The sequence below is a fragment of the Mustela nigripes genome, chromosome 8 (genome assembly GCF_022355385.1).
Source record: "Mustela nigripes isolate SB6536 chromosome 8, MUSNIG.SB6536, whole genome shotgun sequence".
NCBI classification, from domain to species: Eukaryota; Metazoa; Chordata; class Mammalia; order Carnivora; family Mustelidae; genus Mustela; species Mustela nigripes.
The window spans coordinates 89242531-89267378 of NC_081564.1; the positions used below are offsets into that span (position 1 = coordinate 89242531).

The 24848-nt window shown below is 56.5% G+C and overlaps 1 protein-coding gene across 3 annotated transcripts in view; it reads left to right on the forward strand.

The window, feature by feature from the left end:
• Positions 1-24848, forward strand: part of ZNF236 (zinc finger protein 236) — a 102510-nt gene that overhangs the window by 58956 nt on the left and 18706 nt on the right. For all 3 annotated transcript variants that reach the window (XM_059409843.1, XM_059409845.1, XM_059409844.1), the window contains 12 exons: positions 844-1091; positions 2074-2175; positions 2634-2785; positions 4103-4206; positions 7428-7579; positions 9152-9364; positions 11640-11922; positions 15159-15262; positions 16936-17301; positions 18036-18181; positions 18275-18515; positions 18864-19043. In XM_059409843.1, the coding sequence (XP_059265826.1) occupies positions 844-1091; positions 2074-2175; positions 2634-2785; positions 4103-4206; positions 7428-7579; positions 9152-9364; positions 11640-11922; positions 15159-15262; positions 16936-17301; positions 18036-18181; positions 18275-18515; positions 18864-19043 (2291 nt within the window). The remainder of the gene's footprint in view (positions 1-843; positions 1092-2073; positions 2176-2633; positions 2786-4102; positions 4207-7427; positions 7580-9151; positions 9365-11639; positions 11923-15158; positions 15263-16935; positions 17302-18035; positions 18182-18274; positions 18516-18863; positions 19044-24848) is intronic.

Consider the following 24848-nt stretch of genomic DNA (forward strand, 5'->3'; position numbering starts at 1 on the left):
AAGAATGGCGTTCTAGGTGGGCAGATTTGTAAGGTTCTGGAGTCGGGCGAGTGGTGGAGTGTGTTTGCGTCTGACCCTGGTGCCATAGAGCGGGGTCCGACCGGTCATGCCCCTCCCGAGCAGCATGTTTGTCAGGTAATTGTGGGAGCTGCTTTGTTTAGGTTCTTTGACTCATTCACTGAATTCACTGTTTATTTTTCTCTTTGAAATATGAATTGTCAACCTTGATGGAAACGTCCTGGTGCACTTGCTGTATGCAGAGGACATACTGATGCGGACATGGTTTCGCAGAAAGTAGGAACAGCCACGTACATGCCTCCTGGTCTGTGTTCTGTCACCCAGGAGATCGTGGCTCAGATGAGGGGTCTGTGGCCCCAGACCATGAGGGACAGCAGGTCGCAGGACTCTATCCCGGTCTGCGCTCCACCTTTGTTCATGATACTGAAATCGGTCCATGGAGGCCCTGTCTTACTTTGCTCAGTTCTTTTTCACTTTAACTCATTGCAGGATGAGTTTTAATTCTAATTCTGACCTGGGACTGTTTTACTTTGAGACATGCGGTGTCTTTTTAATTTTCTTTTTACATCTGAAGTCTCCTGGCGTGTGTTGTCCTCCGCCCTCCCTCGGCTGCTTTCGTGCCCCTACCGTCCGTGAAAGCACTCAGAGTCGAGGGAACTTAATTTTTCTTTGAAATTGTTAATAGCGTTTCATTTCCACTGGTTTGCCACTGCGGCTCCAAAATGAAATGCTTTTCTGGAATGTTGTGTAATGATGGGCGGCTGGCCTAGCAGTTCTTCGTGGACGTGGGTTTTAACCGTGCGGATTGTCGTTGATGTTTTGAAGATACGAGCTCGCCCAGCAGCTCCAGCAGCACCAGCAAGCCGCCTCGCTGGACGACGGCGCCGGGGACCAGCCGAGCGTGCACGTCTCGACGCACATGCAGGTGGGGATGGAGAGCGAGCAGCTGCGGGAGGCGGCCGGCCCCGCCCACCCCGAGGCCATGCTGGACCTGGAGCCGCAGCAGGTGGTGCGCACGGAGGACGCGGGCCTGGGTCAGCCGCTGACGCACCAGCCCCTGGAAGCTGATGAAGGCAAATATCTCTCCAGCCCTAGCTCTAGAACAGTCCGCACGGCCGTGCAGCCGATCATGCGCAGGCCGGTCTGTCTGGGTGTCTCTCGTCTCTGACTGTCTGAGTCCCCGTTGCTTGTGTGTCCACCTGAGAGGGAGTTTGCTGGCATGGGGAGGTACAGACCCAGGACCTCCTGCACGTCCTGTGTCGAGAATAGCTTCCGTCCCAGCCAGCCTCCGTCCGTCTGTAACCGCGCCGTGCGGGACTGCGCGCCAGTGTGCCCGGCCCGCAGCCCTCCAGCCGCTGCTGTCCTCGTCGGCGGAATCTGGCTGCAGAGGTGCCCGTCCCACTGTACACAGTGAGCGTGGGGACGCAGCCGAGGCGCCTCCACGCAGGCCGCCTGTGGCCCCGGGCAGGCCTGCTCACAGACCGTGGGCCGGCGCTCAGTCTGCTGGTACGGAAGGCCCACGTGTGCGTAGGCCTGAGCGAGGCCGGGTGCTTTCTGTCCGCTGCGCTGCCTGGAGCGGTGCTCACCCCAGATCCTGCTGCGTAGTCCTTGGGTGTCCGCGGACTCAGGGCATCTCCCTGGAGAGCTTGTCTGAGTTTGAGACAAAACCGTGAAGTGGGGTGTTCTGGAAGTGCAAACTTCATGCCTCCCCTCTACCCCGTGTGTGAACTGTGTGTGCATACAGTAGATGCACTGTACATGCTACTTACCTATGTATAAGGTTACATATTTATACAAACATGCAAATACATAGTGTAGATGTAAATGCGTAAGTGCTTATATGTTTATGAACATATAACTTATAGAATAGAGTTAATAATTTATAAATACACACACATATATATTGGACTACATATCTATGTCTGCCCTACTCTGCACCGAGTGAGGAGGCTAAGTCTCAGAAACGCGCGAGGGCCCCCATGCTGGCAGACTGAGTGGGTGGCCAGAAGTTCTTGGACGTGTGCGAACCCCCTTCCGTCCCTGTTTCTGTCTCAGACAGGTTTGTGGCTCCGCCGCCCGCCCTCCCGGCACACATGGACCAGTTCGAAGAGCCAGCCCCTCCGCAGCAGTCCTTCGAGCCGGCCGGCCTGTCGCAGGGTCAGTGGTGGGTCCCACACGGGCGTCTCGGGGCCGTCCCCAGGTCGGGGGCCTTCTACGGCAGGCCCCTCTGCAGTGTTTGGTCTCCAGCCCCATAACCTTCCGCATGGGCTGCGTGTGTGCGTGTGCGCGTGGGCTGTGTGGGGTCTGCTCAGGGTGTCTGGAAAGCCCCACTGATGACGATTCTGCACGTAGTTTGTGGCCGAGAACCGGTGACCGGGTGGAGGTCGGGACGGTGGGGTTGCCATGTGGATGGCTCGTCTGTGAGCCTGTGGCCAGCCAGGGTGAGTGCTGGGCATGGGCTCCTGCCTGTGAGCAGGTGTTCTTGGAGCCTGCTGGCGAGGGCTAACCCCCCGCAAGAAGTAGCAGTCTTTATTTGTAAAAGCAGCTTTTTTGGCGTTTTTTTGGCTTGACTATAGTATTTCTTGCCGAGCTGTGTTTTTTCTGATTTGTTCCAGGCTTTACCATGACGGACACGTACGGCCAGCAGCCCCCGCTTGCCCCCGTCCAGCAGCTCCAGGACTCCAGCACGCTGGAATCACAGGCTCTCTCCACCAGCTTCCACCAGCAGAACCTACTGCAGGTCCCCAGCTCAGACACCATGAATGTCGTGAGTGTCCACGGAAGGGGTGTGTGGCAGCGGTGGGCTCATTCTGTTCTCGCCTGCTCTGTCCTACGCAGGCCTGGCACACCTCGGAGGGCGGGCTTACTTCTCGTGGCCACATGACGGCGTCCGCTGGGAGGCTGAGATGCTCACGTACACGTCTTTTCCCGTCAGACATTACGTTTTCCTTAGAGATTTCAGTCCTATGAGGAGGGATTTTACCTTCAGGTTAAAAGTCAGGAAAGTCAGGAAAGGGCTGTGTAATCACGTGTGGAGGGTATCATGTGGCTTTAGTGACACGACCTGAGTGTTTGTAGTGGTGGAATCTGAAATGTGGAGCCTTACACCTTAGAACGGAAATAGGAGGGATGCTGGAATACGAAAAATGAATATTTAAACACGTCATTTAAAATTTCTACTCAGTGTAGTTGGAGACATTTAAGTTTTCATTTTGGTTTTGATTTTCCCATTTTGGGAGAGTTTTCACGAGTAGGGAAATGGTGGGTGCATCGGTTGTTTTCTTTCTTTACGAGCCGCCGTTGGGAAAGAGCAGGGCCAGTGCTGGAGCTTCTCCAAGGGATAGGCCCGACCCTCCGTGAACTTTCCAGAGCACTTCTCTTAGCGTAGAAACCACACAGTTCCGGTGCTGAAGGCGGGTGGAGTCTCAGCAGTGGGCAGCGTGCCGTTTCGGGGTGGCTGCCCTGCGCCCCAGAGCCCCCTGAGGCCGGCTGCCCACCCAGTGCTCGGAGTGGAGCGGGGTCCTCTGCTTTGCTCACGGATGTCAGGGGAGCAGACGTCGCACATGTGTGGGCTCTTCACCACTCAGTCCTGGGCATGTTGTGCGCACCCTGAAGGTCAGCTTCCCCCTGCCCACTGAACATCCGTGTCCTCTCCTGCTGTGGTCGCCGGCTCGCCCACCTGCGTCGGGAAGGTGTGGTACTGGCGGGCCCTTGCTCCCAGCGGAGACAACATGCTTTTTCTCCCCGTGGTTGTGTGACAAGCGACGCAGTAGGACTGTGTTCACTCTCAGTAAGAGGAGAGCGGCTGAGGGGTCACTTACTCAGATCTATAAAAAATACGGAGAGTTCCGGTTCGTGCTTGGCTAAAGTTTGCATTCAAGCAAATTAACGGAAAGTAAACAAGTACTTAATGACATTGCTATGAGTGACTTTTCCTGTCAGTCTAGTCAGATGCTTACAGGGAGCTGCTTGGAGTTTCTCCTTTGAACCTGCACTTGTAAATGGCTTATTCTTAGCTGTTTGTTGTTCTGCCTCTATCTGTAGACATTTAGGTCGTCTGCTTTCTACTTCTGCTAAATTTTAGACCACGCGACTGATCCAGGAGCCGTCCCAGGAGGAGCTGGAGCTGCGGACTCAGCGTCCCCGATTCCTGGAGGACGGGGAGGACCAGAGCCGGCGCTCCTACAGGTAGCCGTTCCCATGGACAGCTTGACGCCGCGGCGCGCCGCTAGCCTGGCTGTGCCCGGTGCATGCGCTCCCTTCCGGGCCTGTGGGATCGGCCTCTCCCAGAAACTGAACGGGGCCCCCGTTACCCCCATTTCATTGTGAGGAAAGGATCGGAGACAAAAGAGCTTCCCTTGCTAAGATTTCTGCGCCCAGTGAGGGACGGGACGAGGCTGGGAGGCTGCGGCCTGGACGTGGAGTGGCTGTGTCGTGGCTTCCCACTGCCACTTCTCATAAGTCACGGACACTCCCTGTGTGCCTGTCCCGGGGCGTGTGGAGCGCGCTGCACTCGGCGTCCGGCTCCTGCCCCTGCGCGCTCCAGGGCGTGCATGCCACAGCGAATAAGATCCCCTTAGTCTTACAAAACCGAACTCCGCTGTATGCGTCCTGTGAGAAACAAGATGATGAGCTACTTTCTTGCGATAGTCCTGGCTTTGTAATAGTTTAATAATTTTATTATTTGCTTAAAATAGTTTTGAAAATCTAGTAATTTTTTTCAAAGCCATTTAACAAAAAGTACTTTACAGTTACCCCTAAAAAATGGTGATCTCTCCTACATCAAATAAGCGGTCCTAACTGATGCTTTTAAAACTGGCTAACTTCGCTCATGCCATTAAGTATCTGGTGTCCAAGAGGCGGGCTGACTGCGCAGGACTTGGGCCTTGTGTGAGACTCCAGCATGTTGAACTGCTGTTCTGGTACCACAGCTTTTCTGCCTTTGGAAGTGTATTTTCCTGAGATCGTCATGAACTTGCAAGTACAAAACTGTGTCAGCGCAGGGGATTCTAATTTGGGGGGAATCCGTGGAGTCTGAGGGAGATACGCACAGATGGGCTCCGGGGTGTCTGAGACCGCCCTCACATTTTATTCCCACGTTCGTCCGCCCAGTGAGCACGTACTTGCTAGTGCTCAGTTGGGACGCAGTTTTGGCATTTTCAAGTGGGATGGATCTAACGTTTTCTCATGATTCCTTTGTGACACCCTGTCTGGGTGTCGGTGGACTTTCAGGCTTGCCTCCTTCATGCGTTTATTTAGTAATTGTTAAGAACCCGCGATATGCCAATCACTAGGGCTCTGTTAGTGAGCGAAACAGAGGGAAACCCTCGGTCCTCGGGAGTCTGCGTTCTAGTGGGAAGACGTGAGCGAAACGAGTAAGTGAGGTGCACAGCAGACGGGGGCCTGCTGGGGGCCGTGGGGCCAGAGAGAGCAGGAGACGTGCCTGGCGCTGTGTGGCAGCTGACCGAGGCAGGCGCTGCTGTCCTGGGGAGTAGCCAGAGGGCAGGACCCTCCGTCTGGGCCTTTCTAACAGGTGTCGCTGTGAGAGGAGGTGACCTGAGCAGCTGGAAGGAAGGATTTGCTGCCCTAGAAAGGGGGAGATTCTTGGGGGAGCAGGCTCTGGCGCTAAGGCCGACCAGACTTGGTTTTGTATCGTCAGGGTTGGTATTGCAGAGACGGTGTCATCTTGGCTCCTCCGCCAGGCTGGGATTACGGGGAAAAGTCCAGCCGGAACTGTGCGCTCGGAGCTATCCGTGGACAGGCTTCCGCTTACGGCCGTGGGCGTGCGTGTTCATCAGAAAGGGAGGGCGCTCTGAGGTTGCACCGGGGCCGCTTAGTGGCAGGTGAGGTGGGGGTGGACCAGCCTTGAGGGAGGGTTGCGTGTGCGTTGTTTGAGGAGACGGTGTGTCACTTTCGTAGGATTGTCAAAGAGATCAGGGGTTCTCCCCAAGACATTAAGAAACTGGAGCCACAGCCTATAATTTCATTCTGCTTCTACCATTTGCCTCACCATGTGACACAAGTAGAGAATAGCGAAGCTCCCTGAGCTTCCTGGGCACTGGGCACCGATGGGCTCTGTTGTGGACCCTGCCTTTGGTGGCTGTGGTGTCCCCTCGTCTCCCTGGGCATCTCCGCCCTGCGACGGAGCAGCTGACGGCCATGCGTCCTCCCGACGCGGCGCCTCCAGGGGAGAGCATGTCCTCCGTGTTGCATTCTGTGACCTGGGTTGTCCTTGGACACTTTGGGACAAGAGCTGTGTGGTCGGCAGAGCGGACAGGGGGCGACCATGAGGAGAGAGGGGAAGCAGCATTTCAGAGGCAGAGAAGGACCCCATCTCCGTGGGCAGAGCTTGGTCCTGCAGTGGGAGCCTGGCTGGGGCCAGGTGGGGACAGTCTTGCTTCGGACTGTCCTCCGAGGGTGGCTGTCTCCACGGGACTGCCGTCTGAGTCCCGGCGCTGCTGGTTGGTTTGAGCTCAGAGACAGCCTCAGAGGGTCTTTGTCAGCAAACATCACACAGTTGAGTTTGACGCGCTCTGTTCTGCAGACAGGGGATTTTCTGCTGCTGCCGTGTGGACCAGAACAGGTCCCAGCTCCGTCCGCGGCATTCTCTCTCTCAGCTCAGCCCGTGAGTGCTGTCGACTGCTCTTCTGGTTCCGGGGGTGCCCTCACGAGACCAAGCGTGTGTCACGGAGTGAGATTTTGAAATGTATTTCCCATTTGTCAGTTTCCGGTTCCGTGTGGACGTTAGCGGGCGCGGGCTGCCCTGTGCAGATAGCGGGCCCCAGAGACGGCAGTTTGGGACGCGACTAACATCCTCCTACAGCTTCAAACTGGGAAATGGAACAGATTTCTGAATCTTGTTTTTAGTTTTTAATAATATGTGAATAAGAAATTTGAAGTACTTTATAATTATTTCATCCTTGGAGTAATGTTAAAATATTCTTTAACTTAGGGTAAGAGGACACTGTACATTTACATGCTCTTCAACACTAGCTAGGAACTCTGCTCTGTCAAGGGTTTGATAAACCTAAAGAGCAGATGAATTGGCATTTCCACGTGTCTGGACTCAGGAGTGATTCTGACCCCGAGGCAGTGGGTTTCACACTAAAGCTTTTTCCTGTTAGTTTCTGATTAGTCAGATAGTAATGCCTCCTGGTATTGCTGTAGGATTTACTGATAATGCAATAATAGAGTAGGGTTCAGGCTTCAGGTGCCCTGAGCAGAACTTGATTTAACAAATCATTATTGCTGTCATGTCATTTCGTAAATGCTGGAGAGCACGCCTTGCCTCTGCGACGCTCACGCCCGGTGGTCCGGTGATCCTGGCGGAACCGTTCCTGCCGCGTCTCCGATGTGCCGCCTGTGCCCGTGCTGCGGACTGACGCGTGTGCTCTCCGTGCTGTTTCTAGGTGTGAGTACTGCAGCAAAGGCTTCAAGAAGTCGAGCCACCTGAAGCAGCACGTGCGGTCCCACACTGGGGAGAAGCCCTACAAGTGCAAGCTCTGTGGGCGCGGTTTTGTCTCCTCCGGGGTCCTCAAGTCGCACGAGAAGACACACACAGGTCACTGTCTGCCTCGCGCCGGGGCGTTTGCGCTTTGCTGTGTGGCGGTGGTGGGCTGCGGCTGTCACCCCCGCCTCATTCTAGCCCGTGCCGGCCCCAGCCAGAAGCAGGTCTGGACCGGGGAGCGCTCACTCCCCGTGTCCCCTCCAGGTCCCGCCCTGGGCACCGGGGGGGGGGGGGGGGGCTGCTGCCGTCTCCGGAAGCACATGTTTCCGTGACATTCCGTCCATGTGCAAGCGTGCGGATGCGGCTTCCTTGACGGAGCGCGTGTCCAGGGCTCCTCGCACTGGAGGCAGCACGCCGCCCCTTGGTGGAGCAGGGCGGTGTTCCGTGGTGTGGATGGACCCCGGACCCCTTCCCTAACTCCTCGTCCGCTGTGGGGCATTGGAGTGGGTCCCGTCTCTGGGCGCACGGGGGTCCTCCTGCTGTGAACACGTGTGTGCGGCTTGCCGGACGTGTTCCCATTTCTTTCTTTGCTACTGGCATGGCTTGGTCCCGGGGTGGCTGTTCAAACCTTTGAGTTGATCAGACTCTTTTCCTAAGTGGCTGCCATGTTGTACGTGTCCACCAGCAGAGGGCGGGGCGCCCGCGTACACTCTGGTCAGCTCGTGGCTTTGTTGGTCCCGTCTACCGCGACCGTCCCTGGGAGAGAGGGCCGGTTTCCGCTCCTGGGGTTCACGGGCCTTTCTCTAGTGGCCGAGGACACGGGCCTCCTTCATGTGAGGACACGGGCCTCCTTCATGTGCGTGTGGAGAGCAGCTCCTCTAATCCTGTGTCATTTCTAAATAAGATTGTTTGAAATCTTATCGTTGAGTTTTTAAAGAGTTTTTAACATATTCTTTATCAGAAATATGATTTGCAGTTAAATAATGTTTTAATATGTTACATTTATCTGTTTAATAAATTCAGAGTGTTTATTCCCTGTATTAATGTATGTAAGACCTGTGTCTGTGTAAGGCTGTATTTGAAAATCAAAACATACCACAGAACAAGGACAGGCTCTGTAGGGTTGGTCACAGCTGGTGGTCACAGGCCCTAGGAGGCAGGTCCAGCGAGGGCCAGTTGGAAGGCCCTGCTAGGAAGTGCCTGCTCCCCATAGCAGAGAGGAGCCTGTGCGACTTGGACAGGGAGCCGTGGCCGGTCAGCGAGGTGCTTAGACAGTCAGGGTGTCCTCTGTGTCTTCAGTCCAGAGCAGAGACGGCCTTCCCGGAGGGCTGGATTGGGAAGTGCAGCTGCACACCGGTGTTGGGGGGCAGTTCCCATGTCAGCAGCCGTGGGAATGGTGAGTGGATTTGAGAAAACTTTCTAGGGCGTAATGCACGACTTGTCACCTGCTGGACTGTCAGAGACGGGCAGAGAGGGGCAGAGAGAACTTGGGGTCTGTTTAGAGCAGCGGCTTTAATGCCACGAGCACGTTAGTCATAAGACACGCTGCGTCCACTTCCCAGAATAAGCCCCGGGCTGACACGTGGTCTTTGGTTTTGTGGCTCCTCGGACGTGTCCTCGCTTGCTTCCGACCTACGATGCTCTGGCAACGAGATGCGGTTACTGACCGTGTTTCCGTCGTCACAGGCGTCAAGGCGTTCAGCTGCAGCGTGTGCAACGCGTCGTTCACCACCAACGGCAGCCTCACCCGGCACATGGCTACGCACATGAGCATGAAGCCCTACAAGTGCCCGTTCTGCGAGCAGGCCTTCCGCACCGCGGCGCACTGGAAGAAGCACATGAAGAGGCACCAGGCTGTGCCGTCCGCGGTGGCGGCCGCAGGGGAGGCGGACGGAGCAGGTATGGTTTGATACTCCGACACGTTGTGGCAAGTCGTGGGGAAAACTAGCTGCTTTCCCGACCGTGACCGCAGGCCGTGCTCTTGGGGAAGGGTCCAGCGGGGACGGAGCAGGGACCCGTCTCACCGGTCGCCACCCCCGGCCGGCCACAGCCGTGCAGATGCACCTGGAGGTCGACACAGTAATTTGTTGACAGGCAGGGACGCGGGCTTCCCGGCTGCCCGTGCTGGTGGCGGTCCCTCCGCTTTCCCTCCGCTGGCGTGGGCGTGGGCGTGGGCTCCAGGGGCCCCGGGGGAGCCCATCGTGCTCCGTTACGTCCTTCCCACTGGGTGGACATGGGCCTTCTGTCTGGCCTGTCCCAGAGCCGGCGAGGCCAGCCATTAGGGAAGGCTGCGCCCCTGCACCGGCCGGGGGGTGCGTGGCAGTATCTCGGCCGGCTGGGTCAGACGCGCGGGGAGCGCCCCCTCCCGCTGGGAAGGGCAGTCCTCCCTTCGACAGAGGCGACCTTCCTCGAGCACATCCCACGGGTGAGATGCCAGGATTAGGAACGTGCCGTTGTCTGTGTGGACCGTGCGACATTTGAGTCCTGGCCCCACTGGGGGCCTGTCTCGCCGGGGTTCTGTCCCCAGCGTGAGGCCTGACTGTGTGCACGCAGTTGGTGCGTGATGTGCATGGACTGAGTGGGAGGCAAGCGTATGAGCGTCGGGCTGGTGCCCTCGCAGCTGTCAGAAGGCTGGCGGCTTGCTGGCTTCTGGCCTGGGCTGTTCACCCCCGTGTGCTCGGTGCTCGCCCCGGCCTCAAGGTCACGGCTGTCTCCTGGGGTGCTTGGCGATGTGATAGCCCTGTAGCTCGTTCTTACATTGTGGGGAAAATGTCTTTAAAACGTGCCTGACCTGCCTGCAGATGGGAACAGCTCGGGCTTGCCTGCAGAGCGGCGGCTCTCGTGCCCTCCCCGTAGGTGTGTCTGGCCTCTCGGGCTGTGTCAGGACGGAGCGCCGCCTCCTCAGCCTCATCCTTCCTCGTGAACCCTTTATTTCCCCTTTTGTCCCGTGGGGCGTGAAGTGCCGGGAAGAGACGGTAGCTGCCCTCGCAGCGCTCAGAACGTGAGACGCAGCGGCTGTCCCGGAGCCCCGTGGTGCCGCGCGCCTTCACGAGATGCCGCAGACTCCGGCACCAGGGCCGTGTCCTTCCCGTCGGCCGAGGGCCCCTCACGTCGCAGCTCTGCCCGCGGGTCGGCTGGGGGCTCTCGCGGCCTTGCCCTGGGCTGCGCAGGTGGGAGCCCCCATAGTCTGTTGCGGTGTTTTCCCCTCTGGGGTCACCGAGGAAGAGCCGCCGCCGCCCTGGCGTCGTAGGCTTGACCTCTGTCTCGTGTGTGAGGGTGGTGAGCCCATGTGGCCCGACGCCGTGGGTTCTGTCCCTGCGCATTGTCCTCCGTTTTCCTGCCCTGTGCCCTCCCACGGCCCCACTGCATGGACTGGGTTCTCGGACTTTCTCCCCACATTTCGTTATCTGTGTCAGAGGGGCCACGTGCCCCAGGGCCCGCAGTCTTCGCAGATGTTATTCTGTCCTCCGCGTCCACTCGCCCTCCCCGCCGACCCCTCTCTCTCCTCTCCCTGACCTCCTCGCCTTCTCCCTTGATCCGAACAGAGACATCCCGGCAGCTCTCGTCCCTAGTGTGGGGCCGGCCACCGTCCGTTGGCTGCTCAGTGCATCTGTTGAGGTTTTCTCGCCGTCTGTGCCGCTCTGCCCTCCCGCGCCCCGCCGGCTTCTTTTCCTTCTGTTGGATTTAATAGCACCTTCTCCTTGTTCCTAATCGGTGTAAATGCATCCTTACGTCCCACTGAGAGGATACCTAAATGTCTGTATTTTAAGGGTTTTCTTGATAACTCATTAATTAGGTTTTTTTGTGAATTTTCTGCTTCCATCTTCTGTCTCAGGCTGTTGGTTTCCTTTATGTGATCATTCAGTTTTTGCCCATAGTGGTCAGCGAGTGTCTGTGTTTATTTGCTGGGGACCGGTGATCTCGGGGCTCTCTGCTGGGCCGCTCCTCCACCTGGCACTGTCGTGACAAGGTGACCAAGGTGTACCGCTCCCTTCTGGGGACCCAGCTTGGTGTCCCCGTGGACTAGTGGTGGGAAGGAGACTCTTCCATCCCGAGTAGAGTGTCACTGAGTAACCCACTTTAAACCCTACAGACCTGTTTGGTTGCATTTTACTTGTTTTGTGAAAACTTCATTTTTCATTAGGATCAGATCCTTGTCCTGTATTTGGTGTAGATGTGTGTCTGGAGGAGGAAGAGGAGAACTCTGACAGAAGTGCCTCTCGCAAGGCTCGTCCCGAGGTCATCACGTTCACGGAGGAGGAGACGGCGCAGTTGGCAAAGATCCGGCCGCAGGAAAGCGCCACCGTCTCGGAGCAGGTCCTGGTGCAGTCGGCAGCCGAGAAGGACCGCATCAGCGAGATGAAGGACCGGCAGGCCGAGCTGGAGGCCGAGCCCAAGTTCGCCAACTGCTGCTCCTACTGCCCCAAGAGCTTCAAGAAGCCCAGCGACCTGGTGAGGTGAGGCGGCCGCGCAATTCTCGCCGTCCGCAGACAGCGTCCGTGGGCGCCTCCGTCACCTCTGCGAGGCTGGGGAGGTCCATGTCTGAAGCGGGTGCCTCCTGGAGGCCGGAGTTGATCCGGGAGCTTCTGTTCAGGCTCCTCGGGCACGTGGGGGAGAACGCGGTGCACTGTGCGTGGCTCATGGGCGCGTCGCAACGGCCCTGGTGTCAGCAGTGCCCCTTTCTCCGCGGGTTTGGTTACTTCCCCGAGGTCACCACAGTCCTGAGGGGGCCGTCCTCCTCCTGATCTTTGTCACAGGGTCGTGGTAGCCTAACCCACGTCGGTGCGGGAAGGTGAGGGGCAGCCTGCTGCGTACGCCGACAGGGAGAGCGCGCATTCGCGGGACATCTTTCACGCTGTGCTGTTCCGCTCGTTCTACTCAATCAGCAGCATCGCAATCAAACTGTTACTGTGCTTACTTTAGAAGTCCAGCCTTTAAGTACCCGCGTGTGCAGGACAGAGCGCACGTGGGGTTGGTACGTCCGCACTCAGGCAGCCCCTGGGGGTCTCAGATCTTGTGGATGGAGTGGGCTACTGTAGGGAAAGAGAAAGAAAATGAATTCTTTATTGAGGACAGCGTGGTGCTAAGCTGCGTAGGCTTGCATACCCCATCAGGGACCGCTGCCCCCGAGTGCTGGTCCACGTGGGGAGCGAGGGCACAGGCACACTCCGGGTGGACAGTGACGGTGTCATGAGGTAGCCTGAGATTAGGGCCAGTCAGCCCGAGAGCAGCAACTAGCGTGAGGTCAAGTCCAGCAGGCCGGTGAGGAGCCGGAGCCCAGGACGCTGAGCTGTGGGGAGGCACAGCCTGGGGTGAAGAGATGCGACGCCGTGCGTCGTCCTGCAGCACCACACGGGCTCTGGGGGTTTGCTCTAGGAGGGAGCCGATGGGTGGAGGTGTAGGGCAGTCCAGCGCCCCGCTGGGTGGGTGGGTGATGGAGCAGGCTGCTCTCAGGACCCTCCACGCGGGGGCGGCGCAGGGGACAGGGGCTGGTGGCAGAGTGGCTCCTGGGTTGGCCGCGCTTGTCCAGTGAGCATAGGAGGTGACAGCTAGCCTGCCCTCTGCTTCCCACGTGGGGTGGGAGGTGCTCCAGTGAGGGCGACGGAGAGGCAGGTGAGGGGGGATTAGCGTGAGCCCACAGGGAGCTGGCAGCGTCCCTTCCGGGCTCCCCCAGACGTGAGGAGTGCCGTCGAGCCTGGGGAGTTAGACAGCAGAGCGTGCAGCGAGGAGCGCGCCGGGTGCCTTTGGGAAGGAGGTGGAGTGCGGCCTGGTGGGAGGGACGCCAGAGGGAGCGCACAGAGCAGCGGGTGGGAGCCGGCTTCCATGAGGGGCTGGTGGGAATCCCAGATGAGACTGTCCCGAGGCCCAGGGCCGCCTGTGTGGAGACGGTGGGGACAAAGCTGTGGGGACCCACGCACCATGTTGGACCCCTGCCAGGAGAGGGGCCTGTGGGCAGAGCCCAGGGTAGCCCGCTGGGACATAGGGTCAAGGTGAGAAACCGCTCCGTCGTCACACATGCGGATGTGTCTGCGTCACGACACGGAGTGCAGGACGGCCTCACGGCTGACTGAGCCTCTCGTTCTGTCCTGCCTCTGAAAGTTGTGGGGGGCTCAGCCTGGCCCGTTAGCTGCCGGGTGGAGAGCAGAGCAGAGCAGAACAGAGCAGAAGCAGGGCACGGGAGGCCGTCAGGTGAGAGACAGCCCTTCCTGCTCCTCACACACAGCCCGGCAGCCGTTTCCTAGGCGTGGTTTGGGAAATGTCCGCATGTTACGTCAACATTAAGTTCTGTGATTTTATTTTACTAATTTTTACTTATCATTGGGTCTTAGACGTCTTGGTCAGTACCTGCACTCCCATTACTTTCCTGTTAATGGTGATGTAGTGTCGTGTTTTGGGGAATTCCAAAATTTATCCCATAACACCCTAGTATGAGCATTTAGCTCCTCCACATTCGATCACTACGTGAGCATTGCACAAGTACTGTGCGAGCACTGCATGAGCACTGCGTGAGTACTGGGTGAGCACTATACAAGCACCACGCGACTGCTGTGCAAGACTACAGTAGTACCGCTCGAGTACCGCATGAGCACCGCAGAGTCCTGTGCGAGCAGCACACGAGTATCATGGAGCACCGCACAAGTACTCTGTGCGTACCGCAGAGTACTACGTGGGCATTGCACAAACACTGCCTGTTCACTGTAGTGTACTATACCAGCACGACAGGCTACTCTCTGAGCACCACCTGAGCACCACAGAGTCCTGTACGAGCACCATACGAGCACTCGTCCAAGTACTGCGTCAACACTCCGTGAGCACCGCAGGGTACTCTATGAGCACTGCACGAGCAGCACAGAGCACTATACGGGAGCTGCAGAGTCCTATACAAGCACTGCATGAACCCCGTGTGAGCACCGCAGGGCTCCATATGAGCACCGCCTGAGTACCACAGAGCACTCTATGAGTACTGCCGAGTACTGTGTAGTACTGTATGAGCACCGCATGAGCGCCAGAGGGTACTATACAAGCACTGCCAAGCACCGCACGGGCAGCGTATGAGTACTGCAGTGTCCTGTATAAGTACCGCGCGGCACCACAGGGTACGATATGAGCACTGCACGAGCACCGCGTGGGCACCACAGAGCCCCGTGCCAGCGCCGCACCAGCACCATGCCGAGCGTGCGTCCCTGTGCACGTGCGTGCGTGGGGGCCGGTGCTGACAGGTGCTGCCAGCAGGCGTCCGGACGGGTCGTGCCTCTGATGCAGCCCGGTCTCTGAACGCTCCCCGACCGGGCTCGGTGCGAGGATGGGGGAAACGATACCATTTTCATCTTTTAAAGGCTGAGTGTGGGTCAAACCCTTCTGTGGGGTTTTCGGCCGCGCGTTTCTTCTGGGTGCTGCGCTGCACGCGCTTCCACTTCTCTTCCACTCTCTCGCCTTCTTACCAACTCAGAGCACTGTTTGGTTTCTAAAAAAGCCCGGTTTTCATCGGTCTTGCAGATTTTTGTTTGTTTGTTTTCTTCTGGATTCGTTTGTGGTGTTTTTGTGTAGAGTGAAGATTAAAGGTTTTATTTGGCCAGATTTATTCAGCCTGTACTAACACATCGTTTTCATTATGGGGGTAGTTATGAGGTTGTTTGTAACTGGATGTAAAATTAGAATGAAAAGGCTTCATGTCAATGCCTTCTAATGCTAGGCACGTCCGGATCCACACCGGAGAGAAGCCGTACAAGTGTGACGAATGCGGGAAGAGCTTCACTGTGAAGTCGACTCTGGACTGCCATGTGAAGACCCACACAGGTAAGGACAGCGCCTGGGTCACACGTGGGGCCTTATGGTAGCATTTTCGATTTGCTCCTAGGTATCTTGCCCACAGAAGTACTTTGGGATCCTAGAAAACTTAAAAATCCTGAACAACGAAGAAATAGAGTACGAGGACTTTCGATTCCTGACCTGGGGAGTATGACCTGGGTGACACAGGGGAGAATGAGTTTGGTCTCAGATGCCAGCTTGGACACTGTCTTGTTCTTTAGTCAGACTCAAACCCCTTGTTAAGAAAATTGCTTCTTAGTTTCATTTAGGCCAAAGAGATTTGGGTTGTGGAGGTTTTCCAAGGTCTGGGGATTCAGCAAATGCAAATCGCATTATAGTTCACAGGTAGTTTTTTTTTGTTTGGGCAGAAATGTCATAAAGGAAAAACATTAATGTCCAGTTTTCAATGGCCGTATTTTTCCCTTCATCTCATTTGAGGAACTAAAGGTGAATAATTGTCCTAATGAAAGCTTCTTGTGCACAGGGCATCCCTGTGTCCCTGTGGTTGGGGGGCAGGCTCCGCACCTTGGGGGTTGGAGCTCTGTGTCCCCTCCTGAGCCGCTCCTCTGAGCCTCAAGTTATCGCCTAGGAAGCGGCACATGGTGAACTCTCGGGACATGGTAGAGGATTCTGGCTCTCAAACTAATTTACATTCTTAATTTTTGGTCACCCATAGAATTGACCAAAAATGTACATAAGAAACTCCGCACATTTACGTAAAGCCTGGTGATTCTTTTCTGGTAGGTCACTATTTGGAATTCAGTAGATTCGTGAACATGGCGTGTCCCTTCTGCAGACAGTGTTTCTGTCACTTAGTTGGGCGCTGTGTGTCTGTCTCTCGAGTGATGCTGAGTTGCCGAGGACCAGTAGGGGTCCTCTCGGCATCCCAGGTCTGGTGGGGGGACAGTCGCTCTCACGGCCTGTGCCAGCAGCGTTCGGGATGACTCGCACACGCGGGACTCGGGGCTGGCTCCCACTTATAAGCCACAGGAAGAAAAGTCTCTGTGAGGAACGCCTCCCCTCCACGCTGGGCTCCTTGGGTGACCTTTGGGGCCTGTGAGCAGGGTTAGGACAGCAGGCGCCCCTCGGGGGTGAGTCCCGGTGTGCCCACCCTGGTCAGTGAAAATTGGTATTGGTTTCCGGGAGCCCTAAGGGAAGCACAGAACCAGGATGCCTTTGTCCTCTCAGAGCCTCTCCGGGGCAGAGGAGGTGGGGGACCGGGCACTCAGGTCCACGTCCATGGCCTTTGTCATGCCCCGGGCACAGGAAGAGCCTGGGTGTCTCCGGGGCTGAGCGTGTGAGCCAGCCCGAGGCTCCAGGCCACTGTCCCCCCGTGTGGGTGTGAGGGGTGCTGAGACATGGCCGTGCCCGTCGTGTACCGAGGGGCGGGTGATGGTGTGGTGGGGCTGGCTGCTGCCGAGGCTCCAGGTTGGCGGCGGTGCCTCCCGTGCTGCGGGTGTCCAGGCACCGTGACAGTACGGGGCTCGCGGTGTGGGCTGCGGGCTCACTTCGGCGTCTCTGCCGAGCTCTCTGTCCCTTGCAGGGTGTCCTGTGGGAGCACGGGACTCGCCCTCAAGTCCACAGGCCCTGGGGGTCAGCACTCCGGGTGCCCGTGGGTGCGGTGTCGCCAGCGCCCTGACCCCTGGCCGGCCTTCCCGCAGGTCAGAAGCTCTTCAGCTGCCACGTGTGCAGCAACGCCTTCTCGACGAAGGGGAGCCTGAAGGTGCACATGCGTCTGCACACGGGGGCCAAGCCGTTCAAGTGTCCGCACTGCGAGCTGCGCTTCCGCACGTCGGGCCGCAGGAAGACGCACATGCAGTTCCATTACAAGCCCGACCCGAAGAAAGCCCGCAAGCCGGCGGCCCGGAGCTCATCCGAAGGCCCGCAGCCCGTGAACCTGCTCAGCCCTGCGCCCGCCGACCCGAACGTGTTCATCATGAACAACTCGGCTCTCGCGGGGCCGTTCGAGCAGAGCGTCCTGCAGCAGGGGCTGCTGGGCCAGGCCGTTCTCCCCGCCTCGGTGTCCGGTGAGCCCGCGGCGGGCGGGGTCCCGGGGGAGGGGCCCCTGCCGGGGGCAGGGCAGCATGTCTAGTCCTCGAAAGCTCCTGGAACGGGCCGCTGGGACAGCCGGTGTCATTGTTCGGCGAGTCACCTTCCATTTCCGTCTCTTCCTTTCACGACATCGGCTTGGGGGTGCCGGGGCGGTTGTTCTAGCTGTTTCTTACTGGCTTTAAATGTGGGTTTCTGTCATCGTCCTCTGAGACGTCACAGTGAGATGCCACGGACACCCCCTCTAGAGCAGCGCACGTGACACGGGACACTTCTCTTACTGATCTTGGGTCACCTGGTGCTCGAAACGTGTGACATTGTAGCCATTTAGGGGTTGCGTGGATCCACATGGAGTGACCGTTTCTAGCTATTGGACATGCCTTGAGGCTTTCTTTCCCTGTAGTGACCTGGGGAGTGACTAAAGCCTGGAAAAACAGGATCATTAGTTGCTGTTATAAATCTTGGGCTAATGAATCAGTGTAATGTCTTTGAGCCTTGTTTCTGGGTGTTTAAGGTGGGTAACACTATGGTCAGTTCAGAGGGTTGGTTCTGTGTTGAATTAGCTGAGGTGTGTGTGTGTTATGTGGAGGGAGCAGCAGTGCTTGTGGACCGGGCCATGGTAACTGGTAGGTAGCACGCAGGTGTATAAAAAGCCCCAAATGCAGGTGAGCTGCTGTCCCGTCAGGAACTCATCCTCGTCATGTCCCTGCAGCCGGCGGCGACTGGACGGTGTCCCTGACGGACGGGAGCCTGACCACCCTGGAGGGCGTGCAGTTACAGCTGGCCGCCAACCTGGTCGGCCCCAATGTGCAGATCTCGGGCATCGATGCTTCCAGCATAAATAACATCACACTCCAGGTAGGGTGCAGGCCGCGGTGCCTGGGGCTTCGAGGGGTCAGAGCCCCACGTGAGCGTGAACGTGCTGTGATGAGGATCTCGGTTGCTTTGCAGATCGACCCGAGTATTTTGCAGCAAACGCTACAGCAGGGCAGCTTGCTCACCCAGCAGCTGCCTGGGGAGCCCAGCCTGGCCTCCCAGAACGGCTCTCTTCAGACCCAGGATAGCACGGTCCCCGCTAGCGTCGTCATCCAGCCCATCCCCGGCCTGACCTTGCAGCCCACCGTGACATCGGCCAGTCTGACCATCGGCCCGCTGTCGGAGCAGGACCCCGTGATGACCACCAGCAGCGGTGGTAAGTGAGCGCCATGGGCAGTTAGGACACCGCTGCCCCTCCCGTCTCTGGAAGGCTCGGCACACATCTGACGTCCCAAGCTTACGTAAGCTTCCCCGGCGACAGGCAGTGTGTGCGCCCCTGTGTGCTTAGATCGCTGCCTGCACCTGCTCCCGTGGTCCTGCTGGCTTCCCGTTTCCCCGTAAGCTTCTCTTACCTCTGTCTGCACGAGGGAATTAGAGATGACCGATGTTTTCTTTTTGAATCTTCTTTTGAAATAACAGTTTCACTAATTATTTTTAATATAAAGAAGGAGAAGATTACTGTATTTTAAAATCCGGCCTTGTTTTGTTTTGTAATGATGACCAGGGACTCAAGACCTCGCTCAGGTGATGACATCGCAAGGCCTGGCGTCCGGCTCCAGCGGCCCCCATGAGATCACCCTGACCATTAACAACTCCAGTCTGAGCCAGGTCTTGGCGCAGGCTGCTGGGCCCACTGCTGCGTCGTCCTCGGGGTCTCCCCAAGAGATCACCCTGACCATCTCTGGTTAGTTCCTTCACATTTTAAACCTTCTCTCCCCTGCGATTTGAGCATACCTTGTTCATGTGTGTGTGTGTGTGTGTGTGTGTGTGTGCACGTAAGTGTATGTACGTATATGTGTAGATTTCTTGTTTGCAAAATGGAGTTTGCCATAAAGCCAGGGCTCTGTAGTTTTTGTAATAAATGTGGGAAAGACATTGAGGTTTAGTGACAGAGTGTCACAGCTCAAACCTGACACCAGAAAGGAACAGCGAGAGCTCCTCACGTCCTTCTGGCTCGAGTCTGTTGTCCCATCACACTGGTTCGGTCCACGGACAGCAGACAGCGCAGCTTCTTGGGACTGGGATGACGTGTGCGGGCACATTCTAGGTGCTTACCCTCCTCGGAATTCTGCAAGACTGTGTGGACAGTGCCAGGTGTGCTGCGGTACTGACAGGTGTGGAAACAGGTAGGAAATACCGTCCGGGAGAGCTTGAACTCGGCAAACCAGGCCTGTGTGTCAGCCACCAAGCGAAGGTGTCCTGGTGCCAGGGCGGCCGCGGTCGCGATCGCGTTGTGCTTGGTGCCATGAACTCCCTCCGCACGTTCTCGTCTCGCTCCGCCAGCAGCGAATTTTGTCCGTGTGCTTCGGCCGTGTGACCCTTAGCTGTTTGGTGACGTTAGCAGCAATCTGTGTGACCTTCTACGTGCCAGGCACTATTCTAGTGTTGTACAAATATTAAGGCTAATTAATATTAGCCTTATTAAGGCTAATAACAAATATTAATACTAATTTCTTTAAGCCTTCTAGCAGTCTTTATGTCATTGAAGATAAAGACAACATTGTGCTAAGAGGCAGAACACTGTCCCTGGCGAAGAGGGCGTGATGGCGGGCGTGGGAGCATTTTACCTTACATCGTGGGAAGTGGTGGTGGGCGGAACGCCAGACCGACCTGGCCGGGGCGCAGGCCAGGCCAACAGACTCCTGTTTCAGGGAGATTTTTGCAAAACGTGTGAGTGCAATAGAAAGTGAAGTTACTCAGAAAGAAACCAAAAGCTTTCTTTTTTAGGGAGTGTTTTTATTTCTTTTACTGTATATGACAAACGCGAATCTGTTCTTGGGTGGAGTTTGGTTTGGAGTGGCACGGGGGATTTTGGATGCCGTCAGGCGGCAGACATTAACTTTCAGTTTTGTGTAGTTCGGTCACCTTCCTGCTTTCATTGTATATATCTGAATTTTAATAGATTTTTTTTTTTTTTTTTTTTTAAGGAAGCTATTTTGAGCAAACTGATGTTTGTTGTGTGTTCTCGGCGTGTGGGCACCACGCCTGTCCCGTGCCGAGGGCCCGGAGCACAGGCTTCTTGCCGACAGCTCACACTGTGGCTTCTGGACGGTGCGGCTCCTTCTCCCGCACTTTCCTGTTACTGATCGTGTAGTTCTTGATTTGCTTATTAGTATTTTCAAAACAGTAAGGAGATGAATTTAACTTATTAAAAAAAAAAAATTGCCGTAAAGCCTTATCCTAGGGGAAATCTTTTCATCAGTTGGTGACCTGAGCTTCGCCCAGACCTGGGGCTTGAGACTTCCTGTCCTCCATCCTCGTTACTGAGCTCGTGAGAGCGGGCGAGGCACACGTCAGCGCCTCCGTCCCTCGTGCTGAAAGGGCTGCAGGGCAACGTCGAGCGTGCGGTCACCTGTCGAGAGCGTCTAGGTAGGATTTTTAGTGACTTTGGAAGAGGTTCTCTTCTCCGCTGGCGTGCGCACTCACACGGGCTTGTCCGTGCCACGAAGGGGTTATCGCTTCCGCCGAGCCCTGTGGCTTTCAGCAGTTCAGAGGTCATATGAGAAAGAAGTTGAACCTCGGGTAAATGGCACGACTAGGGCTCAGGCTCCTCTGTTTGCACCAAAGCCCTCTTCTCTGGTGTCTCAGGCAGTTTTCCGCAGAGACTCAGAAAAGCGATGCCCACATCCTCTGACCCTGCAGCCGGGCCTCCGGGAGACGCTCCGCTGCCGGTCAGAGTCGCGTGTCCTGCAGCTCGCCCAGGCCCAGGCCCTGCTTCTTCTTGCTTCCGCTTCTGCAGGGCGGGCTGAGGACGCCGCGGGTGGCACAGCCGAGTGCGCTGCCCCTCGTCCGCAGGCACGTTTCCCTCCACTCTTGCAGAGTCATCTCGCTTCTGCCTACCTTGACGGCAGGTTTTTTTTAAAGTAACTGGTTTGTGTCCGTCTTCCCGGAGCACCGGGCGTGGGTTTCCCAGACGCGTCAGCAGGCCTTCGGCTCTCCTGGGCACGCGCCCTTGGCCGGTCCCAGTGTGGGGCACTCGGGCTGCGGGAGCCCCGAGAGCCGTGGTGCAGGGAACCCTCCCCCAGGAGCCGCAGCACTGCTGCCTCCCCGAGCCCCCGCGGTGGGAGGTTAGGGGGCTTCTGGTATCATTTCATGACCTCCCTTCGGTCCGCGTCACCACACGTTTGCCACACAGGCTGTCTCCCGCTTGTGCAAGTATTTTCAACTCCGTGTATGTTCTGGTCAACAAAGTAAGTAATTTGAAGATCCTGACTCTCGCATTAACATAGAACTCCCAGGGGGCCCCTCGGAGTGCGTTACAGCTTAGGGGGCCGGCACAGACCCTGTCGTCTTGGGGAACGGTTTCACGTCGTCTCGCTCTCGCCTGTAGGTAGGACTGTGAATGAAGCAGCTGGCGTTCTGCAGGATGTCCCTGTGTGTTTCACCCGCTCGCCAGGACGTGGGTTAACGGATTCCTCTGTGATATCTCAGTGTCGGTTCCGTCCAGGTTGGGGTCTTATTCGGCCCAGCGCTGACGGAAGCAGTGAAGGAGGAGCACAGGGCTGGGTGCTTGGCCTCCGGCGACCCATCTGCAGGGGCCCCCCAGCCCAAGGCAGAGCCCAGCTGCGCGCACAGGACACCACACCGAGCTGCTGAGGTGGGCAGCCGGCGACAGTACTAGGGACGGGCCCGGCGGCTCTCCCGACTGCTGTCGCCGCGTTCCACTGCCAGGGATGTGCGCTCGTCTCTCGGTCCGGGACACAGACTTCTCTAGAGCTGTCCACCAGCGAGTCCCACTGATGAGGGGACGAGGCACTGTGTGGTGACGCGCGAGGGCATTTGGGGTCCACGCTGCCTCTCGCCACCTGCGTGGGGACCTGCCGCGCTCGTGGCCCTGTGCCCCGCGGCGAGAACTGCCTGGCGCCAGCCCCCAGGACGAGTTCAGAAGGCATCTTTCTGAGGTTTTGAAGTTAGACTTTGACAAATAAAAGCATAGGATCTCCGGAATAGTAAGTCACAGATTCACAGGGACTCATCAGTGGTTACGATGACAGGCCTGTCTCCTTCTCTTTATCTTATAGAGATTTTATTCGTTTCTTAGCCCTCTTATCTTCCAGCTCTGGCATTTTTTGAAAAAAATTTCATTTTTAGATCCAGTTGTAGCTACAGGAAAACCTTTTTATCCTACACTTATTTGTAATGCTTTCTTAAGCCATAATTCGTTTCTTCAGCAAAAGACTGTAAGTGTGTTCTGAGGTAAGAATTGTCCGTCTGTGGGTGTGACGCTGAGCAGGACAGACACGGTCCCTTCGCATTTTGGACCCTAGAAACTGAAGGAGCAGGGACCTTACTGAAGAGTGTGTAAAGCGTGGTGAAATGTCATGGAAATGGCCGATAGAGGACAGCAGGTTGTAGGTCACAGAGCACCGGCCTGCTGGGGATGGCTGCTGTAGGAGGGGGCGAATGTCCCAAGTGGCGGTGCCGTGCCGAGCAGAGGCCCGTGGGCTGAGATGGGCGGGCGTGTCCAAGGAGGGCACGGGCCGCCTGGCATGTGGAGGAGCTGCCTGTCCGCCCCTCTGTCTACTGATGTGCACGGCGCCTGCGTGGTTAAGGACTTGGTCAGAATCCTGTGTTGGCAGAGCCGGCCTGCATTTCTGGCCCGTGATGTTTCCGTTGCATCTGTGATCTCTGTGATTCGGTGATTCGTGGCCAGCGTGGGTGGTGGTCGTGGGCTCCGTCCAGCTGTCCTGGTCCACTTCCCTGGAAAGCGTACCGGCCGGCAGTGCTGGAATCCCGCGTCTTCTGGGAGCTCAGCTTGACCTCTTTCAGGATCCCTTGGCAAATGGTTGGGAAGACAGTGGAGTTTCAGGTGTTTCAGCTTACATGGAGTGGTTTTCTTCTGTTACTGCGGTGGTCCTGGACGTTTGCTGGTGCGACAGCCGACATCGCTCAGAGCAGGAGGTGCTCTGACCACGTGCAGAGCGCGTGTGCTCCGAGGGCTCTGCCGTCGTCTGGGCAGCTGGACATGGGATGTGGGACCTCGTGCGTCGCCGCCACATGTAGCGATGGAGTCTCCCCTCGTAGTTGGGGGTGGGGTCTCTGCACGGTGGGAGCTCCAAGCAGCAGCCCAAAGGCCGCTGTAGACCACATGCTGACATTTCTGCAAACACTACAAACATGCCCCTCTTCTCCTGATCGAATTGTCTCTTCTTCAGGCCCACTGTCTCCGAGCCAGCAGAAGACACTTCTTTCCTTCAGCTTGATCTGCTGCTTTATTTAAAGTGTTTTTCCAAGGAATTCCATGAAATAAATTTGAGCTCGTAATTTAAAATGTTCAATGATGTGATAAGGGCTGGTATAAATGGAGGGTTCGTTTTCTATGATGCAGGCCTGTTGTATTCTGTCCCCAGAACCTTTGTCCCTGACTAAACCTGGCTATGGGGACAGAGTCTTCATACGTTGAACTCGGGCTCCGTGATGGTGGGCGCGTGATTTTAGAGGCTTGCACGTTCCACGGGTACTGGTTTCCATACCAGAGCTGACCCCGTGGGTGGAACGTTGGTCAAGGGATCGCAGCTCAGCAGGGCGATGTTTTCCTGAGCGTCAGAGTCCCTTCCAGGCCAGGCTGCAGCCGCAGCACGTGGGAATTGAAACTGAAACGACTTTGTGATTAGACATGTCTTTTTTTTTTTTTTTAAGATTATTTATTTATTTATTTATTTGACAGAGAGAGATCACAAGCAGGCAGAGAGGCAGGCAGAGAGAGAGGAAGGGAAGCAGGCTCCCTGCTGAGCAGAGAGCCCGATGCGGGACTCGATCCCAGGACCCTGAGATCATGACCTGAGCTGAAGGCAGCGGCTTAACCCACTGAATCACCCAGGTGCCCCCAGACATTTGTCTTCTAAGGGAGACAGTCGAGCAGTAGCTCTCGGTGTGGGAAAGCTAGATTAGAGCCAAGCGAAGGTGCCCGTGGCTGGTGTCCTCGGGACTTCTTTCTGGGCACGAGATGTGGTCGAGGCTCTCTGCTTCTGGGACAGCTCTGGCCCTCCACATCCACAACAGGATGGGACACACGTGGTTTCCAAGGACGTGGTCACACTCGGTGTGCGTGCCCTTCCAGAGGCAGACGGCATTGCCAACAGAGGCTAATCGTTTAGCACAGGTTTTTAAGGAATTTATCTCAAGTGGATATTATCTTTTTGTTCTTACTTTTGTCCACTATTAATTCACTTGTGATGAATAAGTTGAGTTAGGCTCTCAGTGAAGAAAAGCCACAATTCCTTTTTCCTTCCTTTGTAAGCTTATTTTAGCCTTTGTTTCTTCTAGACTTAAGTATGATCAGTTAGTTACTTCCCAGCAACTCAGAAGTCAACATTCCCCACTTGTTGGCACATCTTCTAATTCAGGAGGACCTTCTCCTCACTTTCTCCTTGGGGATGAAGGGCCAGACGAGGTGTCTCCTGTCCCCACAGCAAACACACACGCCTTTCTTACCACATTTTTATCTCAAGAAGAAACTGATCTCACATCCTTTAAACTACTTAGGACA